Genomic DNA, 9,666 nt, shown 5'->3' with positions numbered 1-9,666 from the left:
GTTAGTTCTTACTTTTAGTGTAAAAAAATGGCAACAAAAATTTTACAAATTTTACCATAGAAAAATTAGATAGATTCGTGACGTAGTCAATTTGTGTAGAACCATATGTGTTAGCTGACCATGCCATATATTCGATATAAATGCATGCCTATTTGTACATGTGTGTACACGTAGGTAAAAAATACACGGGAGCGATGAGCGATGAGCTCTTCAAACCTCCGAAATCGCTCCCGTGAGGCTCAAAATAGCTCCCGTGAAATTTTTGACAAGAGTTATTTTTCCCACAGACTTGAAAAAGAGCTCCCGTGAAAAAAATGTAAAAATCTTTTCCCCTGGTGTACACCCTGCATGGTGAATCTGAAACGATTATATACATTGACACGCTGCAGATACATCGTCAGCATCTAAAAGAGGCACAAGAGAAGTCGCGAGTGCTAGAGGATGCCCTTCATGCATTGGCAAAGGAGCACCATGAACTAGAACATTCATTGGCCATGTCTGTGCGGTCCGAAGGAAAGCAGGAGTTTTACTCACCTTTCCCCTCGCCCCAGCAGTACCAGAGCGACGATGACGACATTTTCTTTGATGCAGATGATGGTGAGTGAACTCATACTGAATGTTGTCCTCCCACATGCCTTAATTGCCTAATCGACATGTCTTAATTGCCTAATCAACATGCCTTAATTGCCTAACGACATGCCTGAATTTTCATCTGATTCACAATCCCAACACAGTCGTGTTGATTTTGCTCAGCTTCAAATGTAAGTCAGCAAACTGATCAAGTTTACCTGCCTGCATATTGGGGCTGCTTATGACACACGTGATGGACTCCATTTAGCAGTCGGGGATTAATTTTTAGATTGCCGAAAATGCTTGCTAAAATTCTTGGGGTGAACCTTTGGTATTCGTTGGGCCCTGGCATGAATTGTTTTTCTGCTTTGCCATTATTATAGAATCATGAGACAGCTGATGGATTCATGTAGTTTCATCATGGATACGTTTAGTTATATTTTACCTCAGCATGTCAGGTGAATGGTGAATGGATATGTCAGTAAGAAGTAATGCATTGGTTACAATCTTGTGAAATCAGGGTTGAAAAGTAGTTGTTGTCTCTTTTATAAATCCGAAATATAAATATCTTCTTTTAATTAAAAGGTGAACGTGTTATGTGTAAAATTTTTTACTCTGTAGCCTAAAACATGATAGCTAATAATTAATGCACTTTTTTACGGTTGCTTATGTGTATAATTTATGCTTAATAATGTAATGAGTTAAGTCTGTCTGCGCCTCCAGGGAAATCGCATAGCCCTGATAATATCTGTGAAAAGCAAGAAATTTTCCAAAAAAAAAGAGAAGAAAAACAGGATAATTAATATAGGCAGGTCTTGTTTAGATAACTAATTTTTTTTATTTTGAACTAATCTATATATGATATAGCAGCTATATTATAGTAGTTATATATAGTAGTATATATATTTATTTTATATATTATATATATATATATAATAAGTAACGATTCCTTATGCCCCAGTCACACATACACGACGCACGGCCCGCGCACTGAAAATTAATCAAAAAATGGGAAATAGATCAGTGCGTCGTTGTGCGCCCAACTTTTGTCAGGATTTGGGAGAAGCTAGCGAGTTGACAACGAATGCACAGCGTGTTGCTAGCGCGCTGCGCGTATACAGGGCAATTTGATATATTAATCACGACTTTAAATGCTTGCTATGGGCTATGTATGCGTCACGACTGTTTGTTCACGCCGAACAGAATAGCAAAATAGGAAGTATAATGCAGCAATTTAACCATAAAAAGTGAACAGAAACACTTACATTTTGTGAAAAAGCGACAGGAAGTATAATGCAGCAATTTAACCATAAAAAGTGAACAGAAACACTTACATTTTGTGAAATAGTGGACATAATTTTTTTACGTTTACTATTTACAGTGACGTAATCACTTTAAATGAGATCTGCTAATAGATGTAACCATACTACTTTCAGTCTGCGGCTGAGTGAAATTTTGCGTGGATGCATGCTGTGGAAGTAAATAACGCTGAAAGGGTCGTTGTCGTATAGGGTACTACATATATGTACCCGAGGTAACTCAGGTAACTATCTGATATGGTTAGGGTTAGGGTTAGGGAGTAGGCGTAGGCGACTCCCTAGACAAGCATTATATTACATTTATGTATACATATATGTACCACCCTATATGACAACGACCCCTTCAGAGTAAATAACCCTAGTTATAGACTTTGGAACGGTGGGTCTCAGGTCAAACAAATTAGAGATATCACAAACCCCACAGCACCAGTAAACTCAAGCTCATATAGACCGCACCCAGTGTGATACCTGTTTCACTCGCTTAGTGATGAAATGAATGCAGTGACTAATTAATTGAGTTACTCAGAAAGTAACCTAATAGTGCTGTGACATGCTTGGCTGCTTGCATAGAACCGGTACAAGTGAGTTTTATCTTGTACTTTTATCTTTAGAATTTATGTAAATATGACTTGATCGCTGGTTATTATAAACCAATTGAATACGTTACTTTCGCATACTGTCGTTCATCTGTTATTGACAATTATGAAACGGATCCTGATTTTTGTTCGATCTGGTATTGTTAGATAGCATGGTCTGTGCATTCGAATTCCTTTCATTTGTCTGCAGGCTTTTGCCACGTCATTCAGCTAAGCAGCTGAAATTAACCGAGGGCCAATTAATGTCGGAGTGTATAATACTCCTTCATTCACTTCCGAACTGCCGGATTGGACAATCTTGAGATTCTTCATTAAATTTCTGAATTCTGTTTCGACAGTACATGAACCCCAGATCCTTCAACACGAAATTTTTCTCTTTCGTCTTTTTTCAAACTATTACGCCATCGTTGCTACACACTCTTTCTACACTTATGGTAAGGTTAATAATTGTGAAACGATTTGACTAACTCATGATCATTGTGTATGCATTTCGAATTCAAAACCAATTGCTCTGGTTTCACTAATGCCCAGACATGGGTCATCCGGGTTCAGTAACAACTGTGGAATTGGTCTTGTGAAAGTTTCAGTATCTTTATCACTCAGCATCCAAACATTTAAAGAAATTTCCCCATGAAAACCGAATGTACAAATTATTGTGCCATCTAATCTGCAATCGTGTTGGTTACTTCCATAGAAATAATATAGGTAGACTAATATAGGTGTCTCCAGGAGCGTATAATGACAAATTGTCATTATTTGTCATTATACGCTCCTGGTGTCTCTATATATTTCTATGGTTACTTCCAACCAGTTCTCCTAGTTGGCAATTTGCCAGCAGCAACGCATATATCTGGCTATATCGTGAATTATATCTATGCTATGCTCGTACTCGTTCAGAGTATAGATATATGTTCATGGCTATATGTATGCCCAACGATGATAGTCTTAACTGCGTGCACGAATTCCAATCATCCCGTATTTGCGAGGCGATTGCAGGTAATCTAGAAAGTAGTCAAAAGGATTTTGTGCTTGTGATTCAATCCATTAGCGTCTATATAATTCTTAGCTCTATTACTATAGCCCCCGTTGCCACTGCCACAGCCCTGTGCCAGTGTTTATTACTAGAGCTATATAATTCTACGCATGCAGAACTCAGTGTAGGATACTTTACGAAAAATCAGTAAGAAGCCAAATTAATGACTGTTTCATCGAGAAACATTAAATTTGATGACATAAAATGCGCGCCACGGCATTTGTCTTCAGCATCCAGTATGGTAGATTTGGCAAAACTGTGGAACACTTTAGTCGCACGTAAGAGTGTCATGGTCTATGTGTTTAGGCCACGGTGCACGGGTTATCTTGAACGAGGAATGGTCGTGAGGAATGCGATGATTGTATAGAGCTGATTCTGACGGTGTTGAGGTTGCTAAGTGATTTTTATGGGCAATGTAAGTAAAGTTATATATGTCATTTCGTTGCTTAGCAGTATGATAATTAATTTCCAGGTAATCTATGGTGAATCATGTTATCATTGCACTGTTCGTCGGAGTTACTGTCACTCACTCAGAATGAATATACATTATTATCTGTACCGTTGCCACATCCAAAATAATCTCAACATTGCTCCCCTGCTGCGGAGCGCGATATCATTTCTTGATATAAGTTAGGCATTTATGTCATTTGATGCCCATGGAATCTCTGCCTCTATCTGCCTATCTACCCCCTCCCCATTCATTAATCTATATGCTTTCTCCATCCCCCTCACAGCTACACACTAATTAGTCAGTTACATGGTTGCATTGGCACTGTGAATAATTATACTAATGAGCAGGGGTGCACAATGACCTCAATATGGGTCAATATTCACCTCCTGCGATGACGAAATATCTCAGGTTCTGAATGGTACGCGATCCAATTAAGCTGTGCTCTAAGCCAATGTACTGCAAATTAATGCACTAGTCAACTGACACCCCCACCCCGACCCCCGGGACGGGTGGGGGAATTAACGGGGATATGCGGGGAATTTAACGCGCATTGAACAGCGTAAATTCCCCGAGGGGCGGGGAATTTAATGCGTACCTTGAATAGCGGGGGATTTAACGCTGAACCGTTAAACAAGATGGGAGATCTCGTGTGTATATATGTGTGCGTGCGTGCATGTGTGCGTGTGTGTGTGTAAGTGCGGGCGTGTGTTGTGTGTGTGTGTGTGTTGTGTGTGTGTGTGTGTGTGTTGTGTGTGTGTGTGTGGTGTGCGTGTTGTCGTCGTGCCGTTGCGTGCGTCGTGCGTGTCGTGCGTGCGTCGTGTCCGCGTCGTGCATTGTATGTGCTTGCGTGCTGCGTGCATAGTGCGAGTTATATGTAAAGCATAATTTCGACCATCGAGATGTCAAAAGTTGACGAATGCTACAGTACTGGCACCTGTGTATTAAAACATTACCGTAACCAAAACGCGTATATAGTTTGTCCACAATATCACGCTAACTACTAAGAATGTCTAACTGAAATCCGTAAATTTGTAACTGGCGACCACGCTCCAATTATTGCCACATAAATAAACATCGAGTTCGGTCGGTGACTTCACATGTGCACAGGATGTTGACATCGATTGTTTGTCCGGTAATTGTTTGCCTAGTGCTTAATATTTGCCTAGTTGCCACATATTATATGTTGCTGTAATTCAAGAACTTCGTAATTCCATTATTCCCTGAGTCTCCAAGAGTAAAACATGAACTACGAATGCGCACTTCAGACTTACAAGATCGAAATCACTGAAACGCCGAGCAACGTGCGAAAATGTCCGTGCACTATAATGCGTATATCAGCCGCCTCGCCGGTTACGGCCGTTACGCCGGCATAGCGGTTGAAACTGTCAACAACGGATTATTGACCGCGGATTCAACTGGATATTCTGTAGTAACCACATGAATATTGGACAAACTAATACGCCGTTGGGCTATAAGTAATGTACTTATAACTTACACAACCCCGTGCCCGCTACTGAGCATTCGTTAAAATGCATAAATCAATGGTCGAATGATGCGCTTTAAATAGAAACATTGTAAATATCATTGTACGTTCTTATAATTACGTTTACCTGTACGTTTGGAATAAAATCACATGTAGTGTTATAGCAATATTTTCACTCAGGTATAAACTCTAGTTATCGGTATTCGGTCAGCATTTACATGCTCAGATTTTTGTGCGTACGCATGCTCTCAGCATCTATTACCGTATAACACGTAATGTTTTTGGCGAAATAGAATTCTTTTGAATACCACCTAAATCCTGTTTGTGCGTACGCACGATATTGTGCGTACGAACTCTCTTAATCTGGCCAGCTGGTCCTAAGGCTTATCACCTCGGGCCTAGCGCTATAGAGGGTTCCGCGATTTGCACTAAAAATAGCATATATTACCTACAATCCTGCTTCCGGTCGCGCTCACTCGGTTCCGAAAAAGAGCGAACACGTTTGCGTGTAATCTGCCTGACTGCCAACAACCGATTTTACATTGCCTATATGTTATTATGCAATAAATAAATTACAGTAAGTGATCCGATTTTGGCAACAGTATCAGCTGGGTTGTGTTAATGCAATTCGAAGATGCGCAGCCCGGTTTTGCAGCAGTTTACCCATCGTGGTTTCGTGCGAGTTCAATGATGCTAGAGCACCACATCGGCAGATATCGTAGCATGACAGATCGGAAATTCACTCAACACATATGTTCATAGACATTGAGTTTTACGTCGTGAGATTCAAATTCTCACCGATGTTACTGCATCTACTCAGCTGTCAAACCTGTTTATAACATAGTTATCAACGTTCGAACCTAGTTCATGTAGTGTAGTGTATGGATCAGTACTTGATTCACTAACAACGACCAAAGCACGCTAACTCAAAAATTGCGTGCATTGAATCGAGACCCGATACCAAATAGACAATGACCGAATGAGTGAGGACCACAATAGTGTTCCATCACACCCTATTGGCTCTCGTGAACACCTAACATTTAAAGCCCGAGTCTCATTTTATACTCTCAAACTTCAGACTACAAAAACTGATCGTCTACATCGACTGTTCGGCGTTGGTGAGTTTTGTATCAGTCAACAGCAATCATGTGAACATTGAGAGTCTCATCTACTTATCCGAGCCTGATTAATCACTCCCATCTCTGATTATACATCTCTCTTATCCTGCATGGTTGCAGTAATAAATGGGACAGCATCATGTCAGCAACTGTAATGTAAAAGCCGGCTTAGAGTGAATTCCTGTTCACATTTGCCTCGGTGTATTATGTAGACGTATGCTGGCACGTGCAAGAGAAATCACCACCCATCTCAAAAGCTGTAACTGATTCGCGATTAATATGATAATAATGTAAATTGTAGCGCGGCGTACCTGTGTTGGAAGATGAGCAATTTGACCGGCATTTACAGTAATTATCGGCAAAACAAGCGAAGAGAGAGAGAACCATTGGAGTACACTAACATTTCGGTTTATTCAGCATGCTTTTATAAAATGCCAAACGTCTTGGTCCGCCTATGTCTTCTCGCACTTTACATGTTTTTGATCACGCAGCAGCCTAACAAAAAAGCGTGTGGCTCTCTAATGAACCATTGCTGCAGTTACAACACCGCGGAGGCGCGTTGTTAGGATTTGCTTAATAGGAAATAAAATACAAGTGCGTTGCCAAGTACTTGTATAACCATGCTGAACGGTTTCTGAACCCTAATGCCGCCGGCGTTGCATTGTGTAATATAAAATGCGGAGCCCTATATCGAAGGACCAGACACACTAGCGATTAAATCGAGAGACTAAATCCTCGAACTCAATCGCCCGATTCTACGCGCGAGTCGAGTGGCACACTAGGTACTAAGCGATTAAATCGGGCGACTAAATCCCGGTGAAATCGCCTATCGTAGCATTCATGTGCACGTAGACTCTGCGGTCGTGCGTGCCGTGTTACTACACCTTCGTGCATCATATGTGCATCGGTGTATTACAACGTGCCGTTCATGCGTGCGTGTGTCGGCTGTGTGCGTGTACACGATACGTGCGTGCGTGGCCGTACCACGTGCGTGCATGTTGTGCGAGTTCACGATACCCTTTCGCGGGCGTGCGTTGCAAGTACACGTGCTGCGGCGGGTAGTTTCGTGCGTTCGTCGTGTGCACTTACACGTGCTGCGTGCGTGCGTGCGTTCACTACCACTTCGTACATGCTGCGGCGCGCGTGCGTGCGTGCGTGCGTGTAACGTACACGTGCGTGCCTGCCGTGCGTGATGTGAGTGCGTGCTGTTCACGTTACAGTTGCGTGCGTCGCCGTTGTTGCCAGGTACACTTAGTGCGTGCATGAGTGTGTCTGCGTGTGCACGTACAACGTCGTGCTGCGTGTGTATGGGTACACTGCTGCGTGCGTGTGTACTACACGTGCGTTCGTGCGTGTGCCCTCACCAACTGCGTCATGCTGCGTGCCCCTGCCGCGTGCGTGTGCAGGTACACATTCTGCGATGCGTGTGCTGTCAGTACACGTGTTGCACTGCGGCTTGCCACGTACACATGTTCGTTCTACTACCTGCGTGTGTGTCAGGGTACACTCGTGCGTGCGTCATGCCCTTTGCACGTAGACGTGCGTGCGTGCATGCAATTTTGCACGTAGACTCGGCGTGCGTGCTGGCACGGTACACGTGCGTGCATGGATTGTGCTGCGTGTCGTTGCATGATGGTGCGTGCGTGTGCACGATCACGTGCGTGCGTGCGTGCATCGCTATTACGACATACATACAAACATTAAACATCGCTATACGATCATAATCATTGAACAACCCATCTGATTGGCGAGAATTGTACAATGTGCCGATTTTATCGCCGGCACCCGGAACACTTGTTGTTCTTATTTTTTTTTCAGGCGATTGTAAATCGTGCGACTAAATCGGCCCCCCCGACTAAAATCGCCCGATAATATCAAACAACTTTTATCTAATGCGATTAAATCGGGCGACTAAATCGGCATGGATGAGTGCACACCGCTTTCACCGCTATTTAGTCGCCCGATTTAGTTCGCCGATTTAATCGCCTAGTGTTCCCCGGCCCTCTTAACATCGAATTTTATTGCGATGCTCTCACCTCCTCCCTCTCGACAATAATTAACCTAGAGACGCATATTTGTATGCTTTAATACATTTAACTATGATATACAAAACAAAGAACAATTCCTCACTCAGTCCACCCTATTAAGTATATAATATAATAAGATATAATTAAAATATAAGTTATAAACACTTAAACACAGCTTACACACACAGTTGTTAGTGAAAAGCAAAAACACTATTTAAGACAGTAGAATGCATTAATAGAAATTGAACTATCAATCTATATAGTATTCACTCACAAGATACCGAAACAATATACAGGTATAAACCTATAAAAATCAAAACACACAAACATCAAACGCATTTTTCCACTATTTCTGGTGTTGAACATCCCCAAAATACTATACTCTTAGACGTTTTACGCCAAAAATCTAATTACGTTTATCGCGATCGACCAAACACCGCATGGGGGTGGGGTTTTTAACTTATGAAAGGTCCCTCGGGACCGGGGTCATGTCTAAATTTAACACTACCATAAACGTTAATTCCCCCGCCCTGTCCCGGGGGCGGGGTTGGGGTGTCAATTGTACTATTCATAAGTGGCTTAACTCGCGTCTCTTCTTCGCGAGTACGTCGCAGCTCTCAGGTTCGGTTATTTACATACGGCAATAGTAAAACCGATAGCAAGGAGTACCTGCGGCAATACAGGTTCTGACGAGTTCAATAGCAACTGAGCAAAATTGCAAGTTCACACGAAGTTTGTAGTGAGTCTAGGGTGCGTGGCCCTATCTAGTTTATAGGCTGCTAATTTGATAGCAGCTAGTCTGAGCCTGCTGCAAACCGCTACCCGTCTTCGCACTTGATTGCGCTACGTAGCAGATGGGGTCGTTGTCGTTATCAGGTACTGACAAATTATACTCCGAGGTAGTTTAGTTGTTTAGTAATTATGTTATTATTTTTATGATAAGTAGTTAGGGTTAGGAGATAGGCTAAGGGCTAGGGTTAAGGTTAGGGTTAGGGTACACTCTGTACGCTACAAGTCTGTACACTTTGTGCATACATATATGTACCTCTGGGTTACATTATCGTAGTAC

General features: G+C 42.2%; 1 protein-coding gene across 1 annotated transcript in view; it reads left to right on the top strand.

Moving 5' to 3' along the window:
• The window catches only part of LOC106816769 (oxysterol-binding protein-related protein 1-like), a gene marked incomplete at its 5' end in the record, with an annotated part of 19,479 nt that extends 18,518 nt beyond the window's left edge, over nt 1-961 (top strand). Inside the window, 2 exon segments of the mRNA XM_014821429.1 lie at nt 390-597; nt 954-961. Of these exon segments, the coding sequence (XP_014676915.1) occupies nt 390-597; nt 954-961 (216 nt within the window).
• Nucleotides 962-9,666: the final 8,705 nt, after the last annotated feature.

Source organism: Priapulus caudatus, unplaced genomic scaffold (genome assembly GCF_000485595.1).
Source record: "Priapulus caudatus unplaced genomic scaffold, Priapulus_caudatus-5.0.1 Scaffold2, whole genome shotgun sequence".
In the NCBI taxonomy this organism is placed as follows: domain Eukaryota; kingdom Metazoa; phylum Priapulida; class Priapulimorpha; order Priapulimorphida; family Priapulidae; genus Priapulus; species Priapulus caudatus.
The sequence above is the reverse complement of the archived record's forward strand: the minus strand, read 5'-3'. Positions and strand labels throughout refer to the sequence as shown.